The sequence below is a fragment of the Amblyomma mixtum genome, chromosome 2 (genome assembly GCF_055824585.1).
Source record: "Amblyomma mixtum isolate Tamu chromosome 2, ASM5582458v1, whole genome shotgun sequence".
NCBI classification, from domain to species: Eukaryota; Metazoa; Arthropoda; class Arachnida; order Ixodida; family Ixodidae; genus Amblyomma; species Amblyomma mixtum.
Window position 1 is genome coordinate 237,500,667 of NC_143013.1, and position 26,857 is coordinate 237,527,523.

A 26,857-nucleotide genomic window follows, 5' to 3' on the forward strand; every position below is an offset into this window, starting at 1 on the left:
GATAGGTGAGGAGTGCATCACAATTTTTTTTACACTTGCGTTTTCCTTAAATAGGTTTTATATGTTAGGTAAAAAATTGGCACATTGTTTGCAGAACTAGCAGTCTCAGCTGTGGAATGCAAAAACCAGTTCTTTTTTCATTTAATTCGTTTTGTGATGGGTGGTCTCATTTCTTGTTCTAGTTTCTAGTCAGCAGGCATAATGGGCTATTGATATGCTTCAACTTTATAACTGAAAGCAGCCTACCTCTTGTAATGAAATCAAAATGTGAGGGCTGCAGTCTATGATATCACTGCCATCTACATGTAAATTGCCTCTGTGTTGAATTAGCCCACAAGCTTGATCTGTACCCACTTTATTACACCATAGCCTCCAGTTTATGCTCAAATGTGAGCCTGCAATCAGAGCAACTTGTGATCAGTCACCTTGCAAACGGCTGCTGATTTTCGCTGCAAGTTTCTTTGCATTTACTTGATCGCTCAACCCAATGCTTATGCAGAGCACCAACAAATGCTAAAATGAAGTCATGCCACAATTTGGAGGGACTGAATAGAGTCCTGTGGCTTTTTTTTAATGCTAAGGTAGTTTAAACAAGCGTGCATCGTTTTCCACATCACTGGGAACAGCTCAGTAAAGAAAACTGTGTATTCGCTCATTTGCCCTTTTCCACAAGTGATCAGATTTAACACGTTGTACCAAAAGTGTCTCACAAAAACTGTGTCATGGATATAGTTCCTTATAATCTTGAAGTTTGCGACAGTACCGAAGTGAAATTGTTATCTTAGAACACGAGACAAAGGGCAGTGAAGATGTGCGAACAGGATGTGTTCTTGGATAACGGAGACCCACACAGTTTTTGCATGCTGCAATCTTGCAGATTTGCCAGATTTAAAGCTTTCAAATAGAGAAATATTTGGGCATCCTTTTCGTTGTTGGCTATGCAGCTATGACAGTTCAAAGCAGCTTGGAATTTTGAGTGCAGACTTCAGCATCTGTTCTGCAAGTCTCCATGAAGGTTCCCTTGGTTGTCTGTGATGAGGTAATGTTGGCTGCTCCAACCACACAGTGGCGTCAGGAGGTGCATCATTGCAATGCGATGTACACTCTCACTGTTATGCGTGTGGTTCAGTTTTAAGACCAATAACCTTTCAAATGCACAGCTCTAATTGACCTTGCGGGACCCAATGCCAACATGCCACATGCACCCAGTGTTTTGTGGCATTGTTGACACTCAACCTTTCGGCGTTTGTTTCACCCGGTGCATGATGTACAGTCTGCGTTGTACCATGGAGTGAAAGTGTGTGTGCGCTCTTTTCAGTATTTATAAAAAAGACATGACTGCCCTGTTTTTTTACGGCAGCGGACACCAATTGTCTTGCTTTGGATGAATAAACTTGCCCTAATTGTGATGCAACACCTTTGCGTGCATTCTTTGTTACTTAACGTCATTTCACTACGAAGGCTAGCACGAAACAGGCTGTGTGGAGGTGATGAAAATACTCAATGCTTGCATATTGCGTGCACTGGTTATATTTATACTAATGCATTAACCGCAATAGTGTTTACTTTAGCATGGTTGTCATAGGTCTTGTGGTATGTGGCCAAACCTAGTGTCTTTTTACTTAACACTAGCATGTCAGACCCCGCCGCGGTGGCTCAGTGGTTACGGCGCTCGGCTGCTGACCCGAAAGACGCGGGTTCGATCCCGGCTGCGGCGGCTGAATTTCGATGAAGGCGAAATTCTAGAGGCCCGTGTGCTGTGCGATGTCAGTGCACATTAAAGAACCCCAGGTGGTCGAAATTTCCGGAGCCCTTCACTACGGCGTCTCTCATAGCCTAAGTCGCTTTGGGACGTTAAACCCCAATAAACCAAACTAGCATGTCAGGTCCTCAGTGCCACAGATGGAGAATACTGCACTACTAAACCCTGGATACTCCGTCCCTGCACCCTCACACTTATTTCGCTCAAGAAATTAAGATATTTGAAGTACACTCGAAGAAAGCGAACCTAGAAATATCCAGTGAGAATGCTCAACAGCAGGATCTAAATGCATGCTTATGGGCATGCAGTGGAAATATCCCCATGAAACCATGTGTTGAACGAGTAGACTGTTGCCTCCATTACTGTATGGATTTTTGAGGTAAGGAAGGCTCTGCTGCTTCCAGTGCTTGAGCACAAGGATTTGCTGCTGTTTGCGAAGTGCATGGCAGGCACTGTAGTACCTCACCTTTATTTTTTTAGCGTAAAGATGTGTGCTTACAAACAGGACGATGCATTACCACCTCTGAGCTCTGGCGTGACAGCAAGATCTTCAAAGTTTGAGTTCTGCGAATGTTAGCTTAGTAACTGTTAATACAAGCGTCTTCTATAATACCAGCCAAAAACTTCAGCAGGCAGTTTTATGTCAGCCACGTAGGTACAGTGCACAAGCTGAGTGAGTACAGAGTTCAGAGTTCACTGGAGGCTGCCAGTCGCTAACTATCATCGGTGTGTTTTTGTCCAATGTCCAAAAAGCTAGATTTCTCTGTACAAATGCAATGTCCTAGAAACTTTCTGCATGCCTTGCATCGCGTCTTGTGAGGTGGAGCAACCCGCAGGCTTTTCAGAGTGCTGCATATGCTCGGACCCCAAAGCGGTTCTTCCCACAGTGGCTGTGGCTGGCCATGCCAGGCCATGCAGACCAGACCATTCAAAGGCGCTCTTGGTTGTGTGCTAGGCCAGGAGAACCTGCAGTACCCCCCCCCCTGCAGCACTTTCGACAAACTGAAAATAAAACTGTACACTCTGTATGAACAGTGCACGAAGAATGTCCACGAGGAAGTTGCTCCTATGTCATGGCACGGTTGGGCAAACACAGTTACTATCATTTACAGTTACTATCATTTACAGAATACGGCGGTTGAATTTCTTTGGAGGAGAAATTCGAGGCCCGTGTACTGTGCGATGTCAGTGCACGTTAAAGAACCCCAGGTGGTCGAAATTTCCGGAGCCCTCCACTACGGCGTCTCTCATAGCCTCAGTCGCTTTGGGACGTTAAACCCCATAAACCAAACCAACCAACCATTTACAGAATATCAAATATGAGTGGTTGATAACCTTTTGCCTATAACAGCTAGCACTGAACTACACCAAAGGGTGTGTTCAAGTGTTTCATCAAAAATCCAAGGCTGTAAAATTAAACTGAAATTCAAAAAGTACATTATGAACACATATTTGATTCTACTAAAGTATGTTAAGAATCGAGACCTCCAATCTGAGAGGGATTTTCATCGGGAACCTCCCATAAGCTATAAACAGACGCATCTTCATAAAGGCGTCCACATGGAGCCAACATCCTGAGCAGCATCAACACCGGAAAGGTCTTCCTTTTGTTTGCGAGAGAGAGGATTTGCCAACAAGCAGCTTAGGTGAAGTGGACGCTGAATTGCATGGCCACTCGAGGCTAATCACGTTGCTGGGGGAAGAGGCCTTCTCCCCTGTTCGGAACGGTGGTGGCAAAAGGATGATGTCATAACTTTCCGATGGCATGATGGTCCAACCTCCCTTTTCTCTGAAGTTACTAACGACGGCAGCAATCCCCTTCCATCTCCATGAAGCGCTGGGGTTCGAAGATCACTGACCTTGCTGGATGCGGTACTTCTGGCTAACCCTAATCAACAACCAATGTAACTAGGGTCTGCTACACATGGTGCTGAACCTCACCTCAATCACTACCGGAGGGGTTGGGAGGCTACGACAGTATCGACACAGCTACCGGAAAAACGGTCGCTCGCCACTGGAACCATTGCGAGAGGACAGCGGCACTGCCTCATGCAGTGGGCAGCTCCAAAAGTCATCTTGAGTGATCTCTTGACTGGACATTGGTCAAGTACAGAGATACCCTGGCTAGGGATCTCTGACTGTATTTAAGCAGCTGGATAGTTTGTGTACCAGCAGCATACTACTCACTTATTTTTGCTTGCAACTCTCACGCACTCCTGTAAATATGTAAAGTAAACCATAATATACTCCTCTCCTCAAAGCCGTTTCTCCTCGTCACACCACAGCAATAGCTTTTCGATACAGGACTCCTGGAGCTTGACCTGACTGAGTCGACCCAGTCTAACCAATGGCCCACCACTAACAAGGCAGCTTCCGTGCTGCTTAAGAACTTGCAGAAAAAAGGAGTGAATGGCAAAAGATTTTTATATCATTGCACAAAACCAATGCACAGCTTCTTCCACTAACTTACTGACGTTACAGCAAGATGATTATATCGGAGATAACTACACTGCAACAAAGACTTGTAGATTTGACGCTCTCTTTAAGCAATGAAAAAATATGCAACCAGCATAGTCTTATTTAGCAAAATTGTACATGCCACCACAGCAGTTGTACGTGGACATTTTGAAGTTCACTTGTGCAATGGCCAACAACACATATTCACTCTCGGGACAGTTCAAAACAATGAAACATCTTGTACATCCCAGAGCATTCCCCATACCTTATCCATACCTTAGCCCCATACCTTATCCATACCTTAGCCCCATACCTTATCCATACCTTATCCCCATACCTTATCCCCATACCTTATCCATACCTTAGCCCATACCTTATCCACATATCCAATGTGTTCGTGCAATACACTGACGCCTCAAGTGCCACATCATAATGTACCACAACACTATTACACCACAATGTTAACGGGGACACCTTGGAGTCACTCCACTCCAACACTCACTCCACGGACACCACTGGCCACAATAGCATTCATGGCCCTCCTGTGGAACCGCTCCCGTCCTGCTCGTTCTTATCGCCGCCTTCAAGACGACGCAGTAGGACTTCCAGGAGCAAGGCAATCTCGGGCTCCTTGATTCCTGGGCTCTCGCCTGGCAGTGGCTCTCCATGGTAGGCCAGGAAGGCACTCAGTGAAACAGCTGCTCGGGCCGTCCGAATGTACCGAGTTGAAAGGGGGCAGCCGCAGTGTGCTGGGCACCTCTCGTGAGACTCAGTCTTCTTCCCTGCTCTCAGCATCCCCAGCAGCTTCGCCAACTTCCTCCGAACCTTGGACACTTCGTCCTGCTCAGACTCCGGGGAAGAGTCTTCATCTGGCGAGTGCCCGGAATCCGATATAACGACAGTGTTCGGTATGCTAACTGTACTTGCCGTTGAGCCTGGCGCACTCGTCTGAAAAATGGAACGAAAAAAAGGGGGAGGGGCACAGGCAAGTACAATAACTGTCAACATCCAGTCACAAGACAAAATGGTGACAGTCACATATTTGTGGCAATGTGTCACCATGTCACCAGGCACGTGCCCGTACACCCAATGTGATCACTGTGACAGTTCAGGCTCCCAGAAAGCCTGCATGTCGCAGGCTTTAGTCCAGGTCTTTGGCACTAGCAAAGGACGGGTAGCAGCGCTGCAACATTTGCCAAGTTTGGCACATTACGCAGAAAAGCGTAAACGCTTGGCCATTTTTACTCAATCGGATATTGAGAAGAAAATGAATGACATGCACCAACCACGCGTCCTCTTCTGTTCCTGGTAAAGTAGTGAAAAAAAGAGCAAAAACTGGCTCGAGCACTTCTGAAAATTCATTTTCTCGACTCACGACGAGATTGGCTGTTCAAGGTCACTGATAATCTGAACCGGTGTGAAATAAGCCAAAGGTATCCATTCCACCGAAGGAAGTGAGGGTACTATTACAGCACGGTTATAACAGTCGCAGAGGTATGGTTTTGGTTTAGGTTTATGGGGTTTAACGTCCCAAAGCGACTAAGGCTATGAGAGACGCCGTAGTGGAGGGCTCCGGAAATTTCGACCACCTGGGGTTCTTTAACGTGCACTGACATCGCACAGTACACGGGTCTCTAGAATTTCTCCTCCAAAGAAATTCAACCGCCATGGCTGGGATCGAACCCACGTCTTTAAGGTCAGCAGCCGAGCACCGTAATCACTGAGCCACCGCGGCGGCCCCAAACGATTATTAACATGCAAGCACAATTGCCTGACATACATGGGACCGTGTATAGGTTGCAGCCCAATCAGAAAGCAAACACTGCACGGAAAAAGGTCTACCCTTCATTCCATCAGGTGAAGTCGGCGAGTGTCGCATCTGTGCCTCTCCTTCATCGGAGTTTGTTCACCGTGCTTTTGTTATATCAAGAATCTGCATCAACTTGCCCAGCTTTCTTCTCTCATTAAAAAGAGAGACCCTTATATTTGTGACATTTACAATGTAAAACACGACATCAACAGAATAAAATACATGATCAGCTAACCTGACCTCATTACGCTTCTGCAACTTCCCTGGTGGAGCTCGCAAAAGTAGCTCTGGCATAGCTGCACTGACAACCCTGATGTTCTCCACTTCTGGCCCAAGCGCTAAACTGGGACGAATTTTTTATAGTAGTAGTACAAATGCCTAAGCAACATTTAAGCTTCTGCTTCTCACCCCGATTACTATGGTCAGGTGAACATATACTTTAAAAGTACATCACTTTAAATAATTGCCAAATTCACAGAATAACGACTTAGTAACTTTGCATAAAAATTAGTAAAGACTACTGCAGACAACAATACCAACAAACTCTTTTCATTAAATTAAACATGAGAGCAAGGACATCCCATAAAATTGATGCAGTTTAGTTGCCACCTGAATCTTCAAGCCAAGCAAGGTGGCTAACCTGCAAAATGGTTTCCACGCAATAACCAGCCTGCAGGTGCACAAGTGACTGGAGCTATACAAATCGACAGCAATCGTGGCACTAGTAACTACAAATTCAAATCCAAACACTGAATCTCCAGCAAATGTGAATATTTGCATCAGAAGTGAAAACAGACTCACGTCAACCCTGCGCGCTTCTTTGGCAGCCACGACTGGATTGGCTTCAGCAACATCTGGTGTGGGACTGAGATTCCGGAAAGCAGCCTCTTCCACCAAGGCCTGTAGTAGCAGGTCTTCATCAGCACTGTCAAGGTCCATCAGTTCTGCGTCAGTGCCCAGTGGTGGGCTGTGCTTATTTCCTGTGCCTGCATCCTGGCAAGCGCTGCTCAAATGGTCATCTTCGCTATACTGTGGGGGTGAAGGAGCTCGTGGTGCCTTTTTCCTCCCATGTGCAGTTTTTGCTGTTGGAGCCCTTAAACCAAACTCAAGTGGTGGCTTTTGCAGCACGCTTCTAGTGCATTTTCCAGTGCTGGTTCTGGTACTAGTGGTCATGCCACTTGATGCTGTCTCATGACTGGGCACGGATGAGGAGGGACTTGTTTTTTGGTGAGACATGCTGCCGTGCACTTTTTCCCTGGTTTTGCGCTGCTTGCGAGGCGAGATATTTTTGTTCATGGGTTCTGTACGTTTGTGTTCCCCACTGGACACTGAGTCTGGTGCTTGCTCATTGCGCAGTGGGACGATTTTCTTCTTACGGCTATTGGCTGGCGAAGCACTCGGCACCAGGCTTCTGCCAGCGCGGAATGGTGGTAGTGGGTCTTCTGAATCCGTCTCTGGCATCACATCATCGGTTGATTCGCAACAGCGCCGTGTACTTGAATGGCTGCCGAAGTCCTTTTGCGGTTCTGCACTCTGCCGTTTCCTCGGAGATGATCGCGTAACAGGCTGTCTTCTGAGAGGAGGTGTGCGCTCTAATAAACCTGCCGCAGCGCCACTGTCACCAACATGAAAGCGTCCTGGCGAGAGCGCACTTCTTTTCAAGTTTGGCGTCACACTGATGTTGCCACTTGATTGTGAACATGACTGTGAGTTTGAATGGCTGTCAGTGAGCTCTCGGGGTGGAGTATTAGGTCGTTTCCTCAGAGATGTCCGCAAGGGCATGCTAGGAAGTGGTGTGTGTTTAACCATGTCCCCCAAAATGCTGCTGCCACTACTTAGGGAAAGTGCTTGCTTGCCTAAGTGGCTACTGGAGCATTCTTGCAGAGCTGCACAGTTAGGTTTCACGGCGGTTTGGGGAGGCGACTTCACAGGAGTTCGTTGTTGCTTTTGTTGGCCTTCAGAGACCGTTGTGCAAGCAGGGCGGACAGCGCTGGGGCTTTGAGAGCCTGACTTCCTGCTGCGACGAGCAATGGGCTGTTTCTGCGGTGTGACGTTTTTGCACCTCCTCCCGAGTGATGACCGCAATCCTCGTTGCTCATTCAGGATGGGTTCCTGTCCTGGAGTGTCTGGCGCATCCACTCTGTCTGCGCTCGCTTTCCTTAAGCTCCGTCGAGGTCCTACATGAACACTCGATGCGCTGGTGGAGGGCTCCTTCTGTTTTTTCCGTAGTACTTCTGGAGATGTTGGCACGGTTGTACGTTTTCGTAGTTTGACTGCAGTGCTGCCTTGGTCTGACGTCGAGGTACTGTGATCACGGTCATTCTTTTCTGGCAATGGACTTTCCATTCCACATTTATAAGTACTCTCTCTTGACGTTTTCTCGGGACTCTTACCAAAGAGTGATGAAGATAACAAGAGTTTCCTGGCATTTTCGCCCTTCTTATGAAAACGTGCGCTGACAGGAGGCGTTTCAGAGCTCTGCAGGGGAGATGAACTTTCCGTTTCAGGAACGACTTCGGCTGATGCCCACTCGTCTTGTAGACCACTACCGGAAGGTTTCTGGGGCTCGCGCGAGTCTTGCTCACTGTTGCTGTCCTCGACGAGGACCTCTGATGCCGGTGGCAGTAAGGGCGAGTTGTCTGGGTCTCCCGCCGATTCACGGCGCTGTTCTCTGGACAGAACTTTCACCTCATGAGGCGACTCGTACAGGTGCTTTACGGGGTATATTTTTTTTAGATAATGTTCCTTCAGCGACTGCCATGAATGCTTGCCGGGCACGCCACCAGCGGAGGCCATTTCTTTGTAGACCGCATTGCCACGGACACGGACGCCTGACTTCTTTGCTACGAACTTTGCAATCGCAATTTCTTCGCCAAGCGTGTATTCCCTTCTTGAGCGAACGGAACGGAGTCTTTGTGTCTTGGAGTCGCTTGCGTCCATCACGGCTGGTGACGTTGGTATTTTGTAGTCGATGAGACGAAGTAGCTTATCGCTTTTGGAACAAGCGCGAATATAATTAGCGGAGAATACATCATCGGTGCTGTCTGTTAGAGTAACGCTGGACGGCACCAGTCGTATGGCATCGGGAACTTTTTCTGGCTGTACGAGAACGCCACCTCCGTACTCAATAAGCTCCCGTATCTCCTTGCGCTCCGGACAGGGCACCAAGGAGAACAGCATGGGGCCACCATCCGCCTTCACGAACAGCGCTCGACTTCGTCGCGTATTCGGCATGACTCAATAAAACACGTTGCGGGGCTATTTCGCAAAATTTCAAGGAATTTAACATGACTGAACAACACTTAACATAGCTTTACAATCACAATCAGCGAGATCACCGAGACCGTATCAACGGTTAACAAAATCTCATTCCCGCGCGGCGTCACCGCTTTGGCTTACGTCGGCTCGTCAAATTTTTGGCTTTGGCTGCTTTGGCGCCAGTCGCAAGTTCGGCTTGTTTGCCAGCTCGGAGACGTGGCCACCAGACGTCACTTACTTCCAAAACATTTCGAATCTCGTGTTCTCTCGTCAGTGGTGCGAGAGTATCCAAAGTTTGATGTGTGTTGTGGTGTAAGTGTATGTGTGTTTGTTTATATAAAGTTTCAGAATGAGCTGTTTTATTCAAGTTTCAGAGGATGAAAGTGAAGAACCCATTGAACTTCCGTGTGAAGACGATGGCACACTGTTACTGACAACGCTGTCCGCTCAGTTCCCGGCCACATGCGGACTCAAATATCGAAACCCAGAGTCTGGAACGATGCGTGGAGTACGTTTGGTCGACGGCCGATTTCACCCGCCAGACAACGGATGGGGCAATGTTGTGTATTACTGTGTTTTCCCTAAAGGTGAGACAACGTGCCAGCGCCGTCGGTTGCGACGGTAGGCCCCTTTCGGGACTCAGTGTTCCAGGAACACAAGCGCGATCGTTAGGCCTAATGCCCCGAGCAGTCGCTCCCGGCCAGTCCGGCGCTTCCTCGCCAGCGCTGCTCAGGGACGCGGGCCGATTTCGCCAGCGCGCCCCGAGGCGCCGATGTCTAGCTCGCCCGGGGGCCGACGAGTCGCCCGCGAACGCGCTGCGCGCCCTGCTTCGACTGGCGCCTGACGTCAAGTTTGTTTGTAAACGTCGCTACACAGCGTGTGTGTCGCGGCGTCTAGTTTCAGGGAGGTAACGATAGGTTGCGTGGCCTGTGCCCTGCTTCGGCATCCGCTCGCCGTTCTCTCATTAAATCGGTCCAAAAGCAGTTTTCTGGCGTGCCCGAAAGTGTGTTCGCACCTTTAATTCCCGCGCGACCTAGTCCCTCGCCTAGGCAGTTGATACGTATCGCGAAGGTCTGAGGGGGTAGCTACTCGGGGTACGCATCGCGGTTTCGTTCCGCCATCGCGCGTACCACTCTTTAGAAAACGTCTTGCCCCCGGAGTACTCGCTGCGAGCAGTTCCTCCTCCGCGTCTCTCTCGCGTCGAACGCTGCCGGCTCGTGGCCACAGCGCGATCGTCCAGCGAGGCGCCAGGAAGCCGTGCATTCTCTTCCGCGAGCGTCGAGTCTTCCCGCCGGGTCGCCGGCGGTCGTCGCCACCGCGCCGATTGCGACTCGAGGAACGGGAGAGGAGAGCCGATTGTGCGTGTTCGATGGCGAAGAAAAATAAAAAAAGTCAAAGCGCGGGCCGCGCGTACGGGGGGGGCGGCCGGCCACCAGCACACTTCCTTGGCGAACGCCTCCGAGCTTTAAGAAGGTCTTGCAAAACAGACGCCTTGTGGCGGTCTCTCAGATGTCGTTGCGTGTGTGGTGCACCGTGTCGTGGTCTGGAAGGCGTAGTTAGAGTAGGGGCGGTTGGATGCGAACTACACGGAAACCCGCTTCGGCCATTTCCGCGACATGCCATTTTGTTCTATCATTGCACCGGAGTGCGTTGCGGGGCACCTGCCATTACTCAAAGCGGCCTTTTTTTTCCCCCGATAATCGAACTGTTCCAGTGGAAACGTCGCGTTCCCTGGCCGTGCCATTCATTGCCTTCCGGGAACTCGCGACCCTCGCGTTTCTGCTTGCTTACGACGTAACCTGAGGTTACGACAGCATGCTCGGATGGTCCGAGATGTCTCGGTTTTCCCTCCTAACCGCGCGTCTCTTCGCGCCCTTCTCTTATCTGAGCTCGGCACCGCGCTGTCCGCGTTCGAGAGTCTTCGGAGGCCCAGTTCGCGCGGCCCAGCCAGAGCACACAATTGTCGCTCCGATGCTGCGCGCTCCTCCTCTCGGGTCTTTTTCTTTTCTCCCCGATTCTCTTTCCTCCCTCTTGACACAGTTTCGGACTGGCGTTCGTTCAACCCTCCTTCCCGCGTTGTCTGAGCCGGAACGGTGGCGCGGCGACCGCTCATTACGCTAATCGGCCGTTTGCACTGTCTCCCGTAGGTTGATTGGTCGGTGTATACGTTCGATTTCGCCGATGATCTCGCGTACTGCCGCGCGCCGTCGCCTTTTTCTCATACTGAATGAGATGACTGTGAATGCATGCTCTTGACGCCGCAGAGACTTAAGTAGTATAGGTTGGGGGGAGTTTTGGCTGGACGTACAGTGGTGAGCAGTCTTGTCTAGAGCGCTTGAGCAGTGCGCACTTGGTAACAAACACCGAAATTAGAGAGCAGCCCCTCATTACAGGGCAAAGTTTTCGTGCCTGCTTTGTTTACGAGGCTATCTGGCGCTACTTCCGTGCAAGCGTTGCAGCTGGACCCTAGCGGCTGCCACAAAATCTGGATTTGTTTGCAAGGAAGTGCACCGCCCGAGTGCTCTAGACAAGGCTGCTCACCACTGTACTCTCCTTTTTTGTCTCCAGACCATTGGGTTTTCTCCCGGGCAGGTTTTTCAGACCAGGTTGCAGAGGTCTGGCGGCGCCTATGGCAGCACAAAGCTCTGAAGGGATGAAAAGAGGCATTCTCATCCTCTGGATCCTTAGACCAATGGGGACGCTATGTAGGTAGACAGCACGTAACGTTACGGGCACCATTTTTGGGCAAACAGGCCGGCTTCTACAGTTTACGCTGGAGCCAATAAGCAGCTTAGGGAAACGTCCAGGCTTTCAGTGTGCTTTTTGAACCCAAAAGTGGTGGCTGATGTGTTGTCGGTGTGAACTGTGGAGATGTTCAGGCGATGCCATAGGCACCATTTTGTTGTACAGCAGGCGGCTTCACTGGTGTAGACCGGAGCAGGTGACGACTAGCCAATTAGACGCACATGGCCTTTTACTGTGCTCCGTGTATGACAAAATGGTAGCCATTGTGGCTTCTGTGGGTGCCCCTTATAAGCAGCACTCATAGGCTGGCACTCTCGCTCACTAGGGTATTAATTTTTCCTTTTTCTCACTCATACTCGCGTCTCTAGATGAGAGAGCGGGTCTGTGTGCGAGGATATGAGTGAGAGTGCTTTCTGCTAAATGATGTTGAGGAAACATATATTGACGGTACAAGGCTGTGACGCTTGGCATGCAAATTTGTAGCTGCTAAATCATGTAACTGTTTATGTGCAACAGGTAAAGAAACAAGTAAGGTGAAAGCCATGTACAAGTTTCTGACTCGCACACAAATCAGTCCTAGTTCCCACCAAAACCACTTGGGTCTTAATCTCGATGTCCCTTCCTTCAGTGCAGCGAGTAACATCAGTTCCAGTAGCTCCTCCAGATTAGAATTCGGCCAGTCGGTAATGACGTGAAACTTGGTAAAACCTTTCCTCCCTACCGGAACTATGATTTCTTCTCACCACTTTTGGAGTCCGCCATTTCCTTTTCCATAGTGACATGCACTCGACCGTACACACACACGTGCTTTCTGATGCACACCATAATATTTAGTCTCCACGTGTGTCCACCATGTTCATGCAGACCCATGGACACTTCGTCCCTGAGGCATGTAGTGTAGGCATGTAAGTCGCCATCTCCTGCGGTTGCAAGTCTGTCTCGCACAGAACACTACAAGCATCAGCTTTAAAACCGAGTGTCCAAAGCTCCCGCTGCTCCCTATAGACATGGGCACGCTATTACCTATAACAAGCATGGGGCACGCTTTCGTAGAATGGGCTGAAGTGCCGCCGCGGTGGCTCAGTGGTTATGGTGCTCGGTGCCTGACCCGAAAGACGCGGGTTCGATCCCGGCCGCGGCGGCTAGAATTTCTTTGCAGGAGAAATTCTAGAGGCCCGTGTACTGTGCGATGTCAGTGCACATTAAAGAACCCCAGGTGGTCGAAATTTCCGGAGCCCTCCACTACGTCTCTCATAGCCTGAGTCGCTTTGGGACGTTAAACCCCATAAACCATAAACCAGAATGGGCTGAAGTCTTGAGAAATCTCTTCCTCCATGGAGCCATGGTACTGTAAAAATTGCCCAAAGAGCCCGACACAGCCTCGACTGGCTTACTACCACATCTGCACGCGATGTGCGCACACACAAGGCTACAGTAGGGAAGGGAATCCAGCTCAAAAGCTACCTTACTTGTGAGTGCAGTCAGCCGTGACATAAAATCTCTCCTCTCGTGTTCTCTCCTGTCAGCAAAGCTTAGTAGACATACAAAAAAATCTCTAAAAGGACACTGGCAGGACGAAAACGTGCAGAGCACACTTACTGTGAGTGGATGTCGGTGTAGGGGAATGGATGTGAGTTTAGGGGAGTTTGAAGCCGCGAAAAGTTAGTTGTTGTGAGTGGGCCGTGTCTCATGGTCAGCCAAAGTGTGCATTGCAGGGCCCAGGTGAGAGCCCTGGGAACTCTTGAGAAACAATACCAGTAACTGTTGTAACAGGAGGCAACAAGGAACTATGGGAGTAAAGGCGGCAACATCTTGCATACTTGCATAGTGCAGTAAGCGACTGTTTTTATGTCACTGCTGGCGGATGGGAAAGAAAGGAGATTCCTCCGAGGATGAGGATATGAACACACTATAGTGGCACGGTTGCATGTTATCGTGGTACTTCTTCCCCATACTGTGTGACGCATACGCAGTGTTTGGCAGTACAGGTATGTGAGGTCCAGACACTTGGCAGGTTAGAGGTACGTGCACGTGTGTGGAACTGGAAGGTACCGGTTAGTTGCAAGTCACTCTATCCTACCATAATACTTCAAGCAAGGCATGCTAGTTGTGTGACACTTAGTGAGCAATGTTTGAATGGCCCATCTTGCCATGTAGGCATGGTTTGTCACTGGTATCCCAACCTCAACAGCAAACTGTACAAAACTGCTTTTAAGGCCACTGGGTATGTAGAAGCACTTCTCATAAGTCATCAGCTCTGAGGGTAAAATGCTACTTCGGTCATTGCTCAGTTATTGAGAGCTGCAAAATTTCACAAACGTGGCTCAACCCTTGAAGAAGTTTCAAGGTGACTGCAGTGTCCACTTCTCGCTGCTCTTTTGGAACGAACAGCCTTCATTGTTTCAGAACGGTGTTCAGTTTGCACTGTTGATTGTGGACTTCCCTTTGTTACTTAATAGTGACTTTGCAGTTGCTTCCACTGTGACTGCCACACTCTGTAGCAAGTTGTTAAATGTGACTACTTCTCGGGGAGTGGTTGGTCAGCCATATTTCATGAATGCCATGTGCACAGATTTGCTGCAGTGAACCTTACTAGTTTGTCGAGAGGCCATGCTGCGCTGGCCGAGGGAAATGTCGCTAAAGGGGGGACGCCAAAGCAGTCTCTGAACAGTATCACACGTTCTTCACCAGAGTGAAAGTAAAAATGGAGGAGGGTACCAGCAACTCTGCGATATGCCAGAGCTCACATAAACTACTGCACGTGATGTAATAGCGTCTTGCATGTCAGTTTTGCTCACATTGGATTTAGTATGCATACTAGATGGCAGCTCGTTCTGTTTCCTACTAATAAGCCTGTGTGACCAGACCGAGGTGATGACTTTTGTCACCACAGCAGCATCCGCAACGGATAGATTTGTATTCTTTCCGAATTGGCTTTGGTGTCACTTTCAAGTGTACAAGGTTTAGAGCCTTAATTAAGTCCATCTTTATTGAGCTGCACAAGAGTATTTAATCACATTATTGACGAGTTCTTCGCATTTTCCTCGAACTGGTGCACCTTTGTAGCACACAAATGGCAAAAGGTTATGAATAACAGGTTATGAATATGGCGTGAGATGATAGTGACCTGCTAGTTAGTGGTGCTAAGCTAAGCTTGCTACTCAGTGCTTAGTCAGTGGAACCCAGCATGCTGGGCGTCTTTCTATTCAGTACCAAACATTTGAGATGAAAATGCCGACGATTGGGGTGAGTTGTTACGACGTGTTGAATTGGACAGTGCTAAAGATCACTTTTTGAGAGGGGGGGGGGGGGGAGGGGGGGCAGTGCTAAAGAGCATAATTTTTTTTGGACAAAGGACAGAGAACCACACAGGTCTAGCGTTTACTTGCAGTTGTTTATTTTTCAAGCTGGTAAAGGTGCTTTGTAGGAGAAGGGGGAGGGCACACACACACCGACATTTCTTTCCAACAATGACTTGGGTGGACTGATGGGGATGGTTCCTTGGCTGTTTGTTTTGAGGAAGGAGAGTTCCTTCCAGGTGAATGCAGTAGATGGGCTGCTCACGTATCGATCTTTTTGCGTGGTCGCCACGGAAAAGGCTTCACTTCTTTTGCCTGCTTATGCTTTCTTTTTTTTGCTCGTCCTGTGTGTCTCTGTGCCCTTTGTCCAAAAAAATTTGCCTCTTTGGCACCACCCAATTCAGCATTTTGAGACCACTCTCGAACTATTAAAGCGTGCTTTGTTTTTGGTATGCACATTTTTTCATAGTTTTTTAGTTTCCTTTTTTTCCATTGGTTATAGGGGTTCTGGGTTAGTTGTGGCTAAATGTGCAAAGTGTGGGTGCTTTATCTACAAACTGGATTACACAGAGGAGGGCAATCTGCATGTTTCCCGGAAGCCTGGAGCATGATGTTCGTTGGTGGAATTTTCTTGCCAACTAACCAGATGATAACTTCTGCGGTAGGTTGGTTTCCATTGAGCTTTCAGCCTTGGAAAGAGAATTGGACGTGACTGCACTCCCTACTTTTGTGTGCTGCTTACTGTGGGCCGACACATTCAGCACTCATGGCACAAAGTCTGCGAGAAAATCGCAAGTGACAGGGCTTTCCAAGTTGATTCAAATCTGTTCAGAGCCGCTGCGGTGGCTCAGTGGTTATGGTGCTCGGCTGCTGACCCGAAAGACGCGGGTTCGATCCCGGCCGCGGCTGCCTAATTTCGATGGAGGCGAAATTCTAGAGGCCCGTGTACTGCGCGATGTCAGTGCACGTTAAAGAACACCAGGTGGTCGAAATTTCCGGAGCCCGGCGTCTCTCATAGCCTGAGTCGCTTTGGGACGTTAAACGCCATAAACCAAACCAAACTAAATCTGTTCAGTGTGTTGGATTCCGGTGCAGCTGAAGGTAACACCGTGGAAAAGTTTAGTGCAGGTGCGTTAACCGTATCTGTTTTCCCACTTAATAGTCGGTCGTACAGGGACTTGTTCCCTTTTGTCGATGTGTAGGCAGGCATTCTAAAAAGAAGTGCTTTGATTGTCGTGTCCACATCTCTTCGACGCTGCCTGGTTGCTTTGTGGCAACGCTCTTGCATCGCTCGCTGAGGCTGCACGACAGCCCCCCAGTTTAACAGCTCTCAATATAGAAACCCTGATGAGCCCTTGCTTTTAGGAAGTTACAGCAATGAATAAGCCGGCAGTGTGCATGTTCCCTGCCAGACAAGGCTGCAGCAGCAGCAGTAAAAGGAAAGTGCCCGTCAAATTGACGGCGCAAAAACACGAGACACTGCCAGATGTGGAATTCCGCAGTGTCGTTTGTGATGTTGTTGCCAGCTGCATTTATGAAGGGCGTCTGGCGGGGTGCAGAATTTATTTTTCGTCTGGGTTTTTATTCTTCATCGCATTTCTCTCTTAATTACGTGGGCCTGGCACACGCGAACGTACCGACACTGGAAGCTTACGGAGTGTTAGGGGGGGAAAAAGTTTTTGTGTTTGGCAAGCTTGTTCAGGGCAGCATGCTTTGAACAGTGGCACTTCTTCTTAACCTTGGTAGCATGCACGCAAACATGTAGATACTCAGAGAGGCACGTTGAGAAGTCTGAGCAATCTTTAAGGAGTTCTATCTAGCTGCAGTTGGTTCTAATTCTTCCTTGAATGCTGTGTAAGTGGAATCGTAGAAAAGGGCTTTTTTTTTTTTTCCCCTGAAAAATTACGCATGCCAATACGTACAGCTGAGTCTTCTCCAATAGCTTTGCTTTGTTCGCTTTTCTTGATTCACATCTCGAAAGCTGGTTCCGGTGTCACAGTCTTATTCAGCAATGTCTGAATGCTGGCTGGCTGGCGTACTTTCCCATCATGCTATTTGTCCTGTCCTTGCGAAAATATGCACTGTGAAAATTTTTTCCAGCTGAAATGTCAGTTTTCATTCACAAATGCAGCTCCACTTGGCTTTGTGTGACCTGATGTGCTGAATGACAAGGAGCATGTTATTTTGCTCCACCAAGGTACTTTGTGCTCACTTGTGACCAGATACAAGTTGTGGTGGCATAAAAATTCAGCTTCGTTTCGGCCAATCGGGATTTGTCAGACAGGCAGCGTTGGGATTGTACAGTCACTTGACTTTTTTGTTTATTTTCCTTTAGGTTCAAGGGGTCTGGGATGAACTGGCAAAAGTGGCTCTTGCGGTTGTAATGAAGCACGTGATACGGAGTTGACTGTTTTAAAGAGCAATTCTTGGTGAACTTTAATATTAGATTACATAACAACACCACTTGTATTATATTACCGTACTTGTTTAGTTGCTTTGCATTAATGCTGAAACGGAGAGATCTATGCTATGCGCGGCACACCCAGAAAAGGCTGTAAGTGCGCTGTGTATACAATTGTTTCCATACCATCTTTGAAGGCTGCTACCATAAGGATGCAGCTAGAGCATGGTGGGGCCCTCTCTCTTTTGGCCACAACATGCTGCGAGTGTGCACATAACACAAAACCAGTGGGAGCGATTGTGAAACTACTTTAGTGGGAATGCTGCTCGACACAGACGTCCGCTGAGCGTCGGCGTGGTGTGGCAAAGCTAAATACAACGCGCAGACTGCGTTGGCACATGCGGTACGCCAACTGAGGTCCATTTCCGAAGCACACAGAGTGTAACAGCACCCCCCTTTTGCAATGCAGATGCGTGCCTGCACAACTCTGAGAACAAGCGCAAGAGCGACGAGCAGCTGGAGAACAGCACGGCCAAGACCAAGCGGCTGGAGAACCGGCAGAAGTGCTCGGACCTGATAGTGCTGGGCCTGCCCTGGAAGACCTCGGAGCAGGACCTGCGCCAGTACTTCGAGTCCTTCGGGGAGGTCCTCATGGCCCAGGTGAGGGATCCACTGTTGTCTCTGATGCGTGAGCAACTTCACACTGTCAGGTAATGCTTTCTGACTGGATAATCATCACACTATTACTGTCGAGCCCACTTATAGCGAAGCAGTCTTGCGGATTCCGTTCGTAATATTCGAAGTTCGTAGTAAGTGGACTCTTCGTATAGCAGCCAAAAATATTACACCCGTCAAAAGTGGCGTTTCTTTCTCAACAATCTATGTTATGCGCGCCTACTTGTTCGAAGCTAACCCTACCGCTGCTTTTTCCAGGCTCTCTTGCGTGGCCATGTTCTCCTCGCTGAGACCCTTGCTGTTCTCCTCGCTGAGACCCTTGCTGCCGACAATCAGCTTTAGGGACATATAACTAATCGTGGTTGAAGCATCCACAGTGTCTAGTGGCACGTTCACCTCATTAGTCAGATTCCTGGCGCTAGGCGAGTGCTCATACTTGCCGTTCGATGGTTTCATCAGATTTCGAGGCCTGAAATGAGAACAGTTGGGGTTAAGAGTCAGTGGAGGATAATGTTCAACAGTCTAGCAAGGGAACAGCAGTTTGCAGTCGGTAGCGAGGTGCTGGAAGTAGTAAGAGAATATGTCTACCTAGGGCAGGTCGTGACCACTGATCCGAATCATGAGAGGGAAATAACTAGAAGAATAAGAATGGGGTGGAGCACATATGGCAGGTTCTCTCAGATCATGAATGGCATTTTACCAATATCCCTCTAGAGAAAAGTCTACAACAGCTGTAACTTACCGCTACTCACCTATGGGGCAGAAACGTGGAGGCTAACAAAGAGGGTTCAGCTTAAGTTAAGGACAACGCAGCGAGCCATGGAAAGAAAAATGGTAGGTGTAACGTTAAAGAGATCGGAAGCGGGTGGAGTGGGTGAGGGAACTTAACGCGGGTTATGACATCCTAGTTGAAATCAAGAGGAAGGAGTGGGCTTGGTAGGGCATGTAATGCGAAGGCAAGATAACCGCTGGTCCTTGAGGGTAACGGAGTGGATTTCAAGAGAAGGCAAGCGTAGCAGGGGGCAGCAGAAAGTTAGGTGGGCAGATGAGATTAAGAAATTTGCGGGAATGTGGTGGCCGCAACTGGCGAAGGACAGACAGGGTTAATTGGAGAGACATGGGAGAGGCCTTTGCCCTGCAGTGGGCGTAGTCAGGCTGATGATGATGATGATGAGGAAGAATCTGGGTTTAGAAGGGTGTGGCTCAGATTGCTAAGAAGTTCTAGAGTTTACTTCACCAGCTTGCACACTAATACATCTTGGCTCTTTTCTGGTGTCTGCCACACTAATGGTACTGTGCCGAGGAAAAGGCTTTTTTTCTCTCAAGAACTTATTTTTAAATATTGCCAACAGCTTGCACCCTTTATACGCAAAATAATTTTCTTCCTTTCTGTGCCATTTTGCTCGTGAGCAAAATGGCTAAAGTAGTAGCACCATTGGTTTCAAGTAATTGCATTCACTGAACTCTACTCTTGAATCAACCATGGCTTCTTTCTCTCTGGTGCCTTTGAAGATTGTTTGACACAGCACATCGAGTTAAGAATGAGCCACATCACGCTCATTCAAGGGAGTATGGCAGAACCACTGTGAACACTGCAGCAATGGCGGGGGTAGAGCATTGTCGCTGCTGAAGTAGCTCCTTCTGTCTGGAAGTCTTCAAGTGTCAACTTCTGGCTACCCCCGACATCGCAGCAGCGGAGTCTGCTTTATGATGGAAATGTGTGTTGTTAGTAAGCCAGCAGTGGGTCTGAAATGTGAGCGCATGCCCAGATGTAGCGCCCCACTCACCACTGTTGCCTTCTTCGGTTGTCCCATGACCAGGTGAAGAAGGACCCCAAGACGGGCCAGTCGAAGGGCTTTGGCTTCATCCGCTTCTCCAGCTACGAGTCCCAGGTGAGGGCTCTGTCAAAGCGGCATCTCATCGATGGCCGCTGGTGTGACGTCAAGATCCCCAACTCCAAAGTGAGTGCTCAAGTAAGGCCACCCTTCGCTGTCATTATTCCTCTTCCTTTGTTCGTGTGCACTCAGCACCTGGGGCACCCCATGTGTTGCCACCAGAAGGGGCTGAACCTTCGGCTGAGCCCGGCTTCCCACACATGTAGCGCTGCGTTCATTGCCAAGGGAAATTCTGTAATTCATCTTCTGTAATATCATCGTGGCAGCATGAGTGAATGGCCCTTCAGTGGAGAGGACCTGGGTGGGTTGCCTTGGCCTTGCATTTGTGTAGGGTTCACCTCCGCAAACCTTGTGGACAGTGCTCTGTGCTGTTGTTGACCTGTGGCAAATGGAGGCATGAGGTCCTGCGTTGGCACGCAGGATGGCCAGGCGTCGGAGCTGAGCCGCAAGGTGTTTGTGGGCCGCTGCACAGAGGACCTGAGCTCGGACGACCTGCGTGACTACTTCTCCAAGTTCGGCGAGGTGACGGACGTGTTCATCCCCAAGCCATTCCGCGCGTTCGCCTTTGTCACATTCGTCGACCCGGACGTGGCGCAGTCGCTGTGTGGCGAGGACCACATAATTCGCGGCACAAGCATTCATGTCAGCAACGCGGTGCCCAAGAGCGAAGCGGCACCCGCGGCCCACCACCATGCACTGGGGCCGCTCGCCGGCGCAGGAGGAGGCGCGGGGGGCGGTGCCGGGGGTAGGGGTCCGGGCGCCGGCCCCGCCCATCGGGGGGGCCCTCTCGACGTGGGCCGGCCTGCCGGCCAGGGGGCAGCGTATGCAGCCCCGGGGCCCTACCCGGGTGCTCATCACCTGGCGCCCCACGGCGGCTGGGGCCACCAGGCGGCCGGCGGAGCGCACCGCGGGGCTGACCTGCCCAACCTCCTGGGCGGCAGCCTTGGCATGGGGCCCCTGGGCGCGGCGCAGGCACAAGCCACTCCCCCGCAGGGGGTCAACACGACTCCGCCCACGCTGGGCATGGGCGCGCTGAACCTGGGCGCGGCCACCTTGCCACTCAGCTCGGCCGTGGTGGCAGCACTGGGGCAGGCGGCTGGTTTCGGTCTGTTTGGGGGGTCGTTCCAGGGGGGCGCAGCGGACCAGGGCCCGGGGGGGCCCCCGCCGCCCAACTCGGGCGCCGGCGGGTCGGGTTCCTTCCTGGGCTGGATGGGCCAGGGAGGGGCCGGGCAGGCGGGCGGCTCCGGGGACGGCGGGGCGGGCCAAGGCGGGCCCTGGCCCCAGCGCGAGGGCAAGCAGGGCTTCGGCATGTCCGTCTCCCCCTGAGCGGCGGCACGACGCTCCTGGGGGCCGTTTGGTCTGCCCGCTCTCTGGTGGCACTGGTGCACTGGGTGGACGCGGGAGGCCACCGCAGAGCACAGTTGGTACTGGTGTGGCACTGGTGCAGTCTCTTTGTTGGAAAAAATTGGAGCGACAGTCCATGGCCGTGGGCGGACCTTGTCAGCCGCACCCCGGGGCTGAGTGAATGCATCGGCGTAATTGTTGCGATCAAAGACTGGCTCGTTGCGTGTTGTCTCTCCCCAGCCACCCGAGTGCACCTGTGCAGCCGCCCCAGGAAGGTGGACAGAGAGAATGCACTGGCTCGTACTGGCGGGGGAATCGGCTGGTTGGGTGCGGGTTGGGAGGAGGGAGGTGGCGCGGCCGCCAGCAGCTCCGTCCGGGTGTCGTGTGGTGTGTCTGGCCTGTGCGTGTGGGTGTGCCTGGTGGTTCGCGTGGGCCTCTGCCGGCCTCCCTCCTCCTGGGTGGTGTGTGGGGCCTGCAAGGACAAAGCCCGTGCGAATGTCACGTGTATTTAAGGCGTGCATGGTGCGTGTCTGGAGGAGTCTCTCTCTCTTGCCACACTGCTCCTCTTTCTTTCTTTCCCCCCCCCTCTCTTTTTCTGCTGTACATATAACATGTATCATTTCTGGCACAAGTTGCTTCTCAGCGTACGCGAGGTGAGACTCTCTCTCTGTCTGTGCTAGTCTCCGAAGGCCATCTTGATTTGACAATGCTCACGGTGTCTGCATTGATTCATCAGGTTTGTTAGTGCTCTCCTTACTGAAGTTTTCCATGTCAATTTCACGAGAGGAACGAAGCCGGTTCACTCAGATTGGTGTTCTGGCCAGAAGTTCTGGGGTAGTGTCTTGCCTTGCCTGCAGGCACCGTGAGCATTGGGCTTCTAACATTGACTAGTGCAGAAGGTATATGATCATTGCATTGCATTCTTGAGCCACTTAACATGCCTGTCAGGTGCGTCCCCATAGCTGGTGCTGGTTAACAAATGTCTGAATGGCCGTGGGTGATTGCGGTGGCCTTGGACAGTGCGACAACAGGTTGCTCGTGGGAAGACTTGGTTGCATACTGCACTTGAAATGCCTCGCGGCGACACTAGGTGACCACTGCTACCCATTCTTTTGTGAAGCGTTGCCATCTGCTGAACCAAGACGTGCAGTGAGGCATAGCTGTGGTTTGGCGCGAGTCTAGTGCATGTGGTGAGTGTTCGTGGCAGCTTCCTTCTCTGGGTTTTCCTCCGTTGCACGCCTGCCCATGGGTTGCAGCAGGCGTGCCTTTCTGCATGTGACAAGTTGCTGCGCACTAGCTAGCTAACTCCTGGTGGTGAGTGGGATTTGTAAGAGATTGGTCTTAACTCATTGCTGACTTGCTTCTCTGAGCCAGCCGCTGTCGTCTTCCTGTTTGGAGATGGAACTGCCTCGGCTGTGGTTGCGGTCCTTTGTTGTCGCGGCGCGCACCTTCGAATGCCAGTCGGCGGGAGTCCAGATCAAGGAGTAGACCGGCATTTGTGGCTTCATGCTCGTCTCCGTCGGACTTACCTCAGCAAGCGAGCGCTGCTTCAAACTAATCTGGACGCAACTGCTCTTGCACTCTTCACGCTCTCACTGCGTTGGCTTGTACCTCAGTTCACACCTTGGCACTTACTGCTGAAATTTTGGCAAGCTGAGACGAGGAAAATGGTGCGCGCTGTTGTTGCCAACTTACTGCAGGCGTTTTTTTTTTTTTGCCGTTTTTGGGTCACGATTAGAGAGGCAGATGGAGAGATGCTGCAAGTGCATTTTGTATCTGGATGTGTGCTTTCGATACAGGTGAAAGGCAGGCGCACTTCATTGTAAATCCATTTGCCGCGCATCTTTGTTGCATGGACGAGAAGCGAGTGGTTTCGCTGCCTTCTTTGTTTTTCTCTTGTTTTTTTTTTCTAGCCACGCCCTTCTCAGGGTCCGCTGGTAATCTGGCTGCATTGGCCAGGAGATGAAATGCCTTCACTGGTTAGGGCAGTAGTCATGCGCGCGTGAATTTGTGCAGCTTTGTATGGTAGGTAGTTTAGACATTTTCCCCAAGCGGGAAACGAATGTCTGGCTTATCCCTTTCGTTGGCAGGTGTTCTTCATGACTGTGTGCTACTGATTGGTTGTGGTGTGCGGAAAAGAGACTTTGCTCCCGGCATAGCCCCCCTCCCTTTCTCCAGCATTTGTTTGCATCCCAGTTGTGAGGAGTTCGTGCTTGCTGGATCTTGCACGGGCCTTGTACTCGTCTTGGGGGGAGAGGAGGAGGCTATGTTGCGGCTCCCTGGTGTGGCACGAGTGTTTTGCACCTGAGGAAGGGATGGCGGATGCGTGCTCGGGCCTTCTGTTATGATTACTATATCGCACCATCCCCTTGGATACAAAGTACCTGTACATGTTCCGCAGTGGTTCTGCAGCCGAGGTATTTGCGGGTCGGTCCACCGCCTCTTTGGGAAAACCCCCCCGAAATTTCACCATCCCCCAGCGTGTCGCCAGTCTCGGTTGCTGGAGGCCGACGTCAGCCTCGCACGGGCGCACTCTCCCATTTTCGAAAGCTGTAGTGCCAGGCGTGCTTCTCTTCATCTAGACTCTCGTGGTTATAGCGACAGTGTTCATTGTGAGGCCAAAGTTAGCTGCCTTATATCATTAGCCCCCCCTCCCCCTTCCTTTTTGCTTCGTAGGAATACTAGGAGAGAGTAGTGCAGGACAAAATTATTTGACCGGAGCAGTTCAGTTACCATTCGTTTGCAGTGCGGAGATGTTCGCCCCCCCGGAGTTTTTCTTTCCCGAGGTGCACGCTCAGGGCCTCGTGTTCTAGCATTGTCGTTGCTCCTCTCAGGTTTGTGGTCAAAGTGTGGTGGGCAGCTTTTTCAGCATTAGGCCTTTTGCCAAATATTGTCTTGCCTGAAAGTCACGTATGGTTCAGTCCCATTCTGAGAAGTCATGATCATGTTGTGGAAGTGACGCTGACACACATAATGTGACATCTCATCACACTCACGAGAGAGAGAGAGAGAGAGTGAGCCATCTCAGGGCGGTTTGCGTGCTGTCACCAGCGAGCTAGGTGTGTGGTAGTGAGTGGAAAAAATCGCTGCCTCCGGTGGGCAACACTGCTGTGGTTTGGGTGGCAGGCTCGTCTCATTCTTTGGTCGACATTGCTGCACGTGGTGTTTGTACATACGAGGTACCTGTGTGTGGTCGGCGATATCTTTGGGATAGCTGGAGCTAGCCTAGCTTGCGCAAGGGAGAAAACTGCTGCTGCTGCTGCTGACGCCGACTCCGCCATCTGCTACCATTATGCCATTCTTTTTATGCAAGAAAGTGGGGGGCATGTGTGGTGGGATTAAGTTTGTTGCTTGTACCAGCTGCTCTACACATGCGGGGCAACCAAGGCAATCCTATTGGCAAAAAAAAAAAATGCGTTTGGTGTGAACAGTTTGACATGTAGCAATTTGTCAGGGCAGCATGAACCGGAGCAAAGGGGCTGGGGACATAAGAGCATCGGATTTCACCACGAATCAGGACCTGTGCGAGGTGTGATGTCATACCCTGGGGTTGCCCACCCATGTGCCTAGCCGAGGTACAATAGCATCGCGGACATCATTTTGCCTCGAGGTTAAAATCTTCACTGACAGTTAGGCGAGCGCAGACACTTTTCAAAGCCAGCATTCGGACTTTAATGGCCAAACATATGCTTCAGTTGGACTGGACCGCACGCAGTTTGGCTGGCATAAGCAAGCCTTGTGCCCAGCAACCATCAGTGCGGTCTTGTGCACACCTCAGTTGATCATTGTTACTCGGGGTCTTCTTTGATTTTAGCGGGGTTTGATGTTCGTTGAGGTTTTCCATCTTGATTGTGTGCTTTATCTCTCGTTTTTTTTTTCCCCCTGCGCAAGTGATGTACCATTTGTGGATGTGTACATAGTGAGGCAACTGTAACGTTTTTGTCATCCTCATACCTCTGAGCTGTGGTGTGCATGACACCAGTTGTCTGGCAGTGCACAGGCACTCGCAATGAAATAGTAGCGCTATTCGCAGAGTGAAGTCACCAGACTCGAGCGTATGCTGTGTGGCCAGAGAAAACCCCTTTAAAGGTGACAACGCTGTTTATACTGTTGTATCCTTCTTTCTCGGGTTCTTTTAAGCATCTTGTGTGTGTGTGTGTGCATGATTTGTTTGATGATTAACACTTTTTGTGAGCTGTGGCGCTTTTAGTACGAAATGTCTTTGCGGCAAGTTTGATGCTGTGCAGGCTGGCATGTAAACTGGCAATTTCCCAAGGCTACTGCGTCTTGCTGACATTGATTGAAGATACACAAGTGTCCGATGTGTATGCAAGTCTGAAATGTTGCTGGAATGCCAGCGGTGCGTGTTTGTTATTTGGAGGGACAAATTCAGCAGGCAGTTGGTGTATTGGGATGGGATGCTTGATTCATTCAAAATCACTTTCTTTTTAATTAGTCTTTAGAATTGGCCTTTCTGTACTGTCAAACCCCTTGCAGTTTGTGCAACTTTTGTTTTTTTGCGTTATATTGGTCCAACGAAAATTGCTTTCGGAGTATGAGTGGGAAGTATTTAATCGCTTGGTCCAAATGCTGGACTTTGGGTACTTGTGGTCTCAGAACTGCAGATGAGTGTAAAACTGGACGCTTTGTTGTGAAGAGCAAGCTTGGGAGATTTCCAGTCACATGGCCAGGAAGGGAGGAATGTTTGCTGTTCTCTGCTGTTTTTTTTTTCTTTCTTTTTCTTCCTTAGATTTGTTAACTATGGCAGTTCTGTTGCCGATTAGTTGTGTGAAAGTGTGTGTGGACTCTTTGTGAACACGCTTTTTTCCTTGTACCTGCCATGTTGCAAGCCGAAGCCTGACACTTGTCAAAAACATTCAAAAGACAATTGGACACCATCGGTTTTGTTTGAAATGTAGGCTGAGGAGCAGGACCTTGTTTTGTGGACGCCAGTCTCTTTTTTTCTGGAACGGCTCCGCGAAATTGTACATGGCATGTTGACCACGCTCTTGAACAAGGGTTGATGCAGGTTCACTTTTGAGCTTGTTGTTCGCACCCATCTCAGGTGCTCTTTCGGTTTTCGTTTTTTTAATGGCTCTCCGCTACAAGGCCTAGTGTCGTCTTAGTGGTGCTCGGATGCCCCAACATCCAGGACCAGCCTGTACACAGTGCGCATACTTGCCCCAAAAGAACATGGAATAATGAGCAGCA

The 26,857-nt window shown here is 50.2% G+C and overlaps 2 protein-coding genes across 5 annotated transcripts; one reads left to right on the top strand and one right to left on the bottom strand.

Annotated features, from left to right (window-relative positions):
• Nucleotides 1-4,731: 4,731 nt before the first annotated feature.
• On the bottom strand, nucleotides 4,732-9,389 carry LOC149363051 (uncharacterized). The gene is made up of 2 exons (XM_089573342.1): nucleotides 6,831-9,389; nucleotides 4,732-5,167 (listed from the first exon to the last, which is right to left on the bottom strand). Exons 1-2 carry the CDS (start codon nucleotides 9,261-9,263, stop codon nucleotides 4,751-4,753), a joined length of 2,850 nt encoding a protein of 949 aa, XP_089429468.1. The 5' UTR covers nucleotides 9,264-9,389; the 3' UTR covers nucleotides 4,732-4,750.
• A 155-nt stretch (nucleotides 9,390-9,544) lies between these two features.
• LOC149363052 (TAR DNA-binding protein 43-like) lies at nucleotides 9,545-24,099 on the top strand. Of its 4 annotated transcripts, none has more exons than XM_089573344.1 (4): nucleotides 9,545-9,874; nucleotides 18,202-18,392; nucleotides 20,228-20,380; nucleotides 20,732-24,099. In XM_089573344.1, the coding sequence occupies exons 1-4, from the start codon at nucleotides 9,637-9,639 to the stop codon at nucleotides 21,626-21,628; spliced, it is 1,479 nt and encodes a 492-aa protein (XP_089429470.1). In that variant the 5' UTR covers nucleotides 9,545-9,636; the 3' UTR covers nucleotides 21,629-24,099. The 4 variants fall into 4 exon arrangements, with proteins under 4 accessions (XP_089429470.1, XP_089429472.1, XP_089429469.1 ...); XM_089573346.1 differs by having other exon boundaries at nucleotides 20,228-20,368; XM_089573343.1 differs by having other exon boundaries at nucleotides 9,546-9,874; nucleotides 20,723-24,099.
• Nucleotides 24,100-26,857: the final 2,758 nt, after the last annotated feature.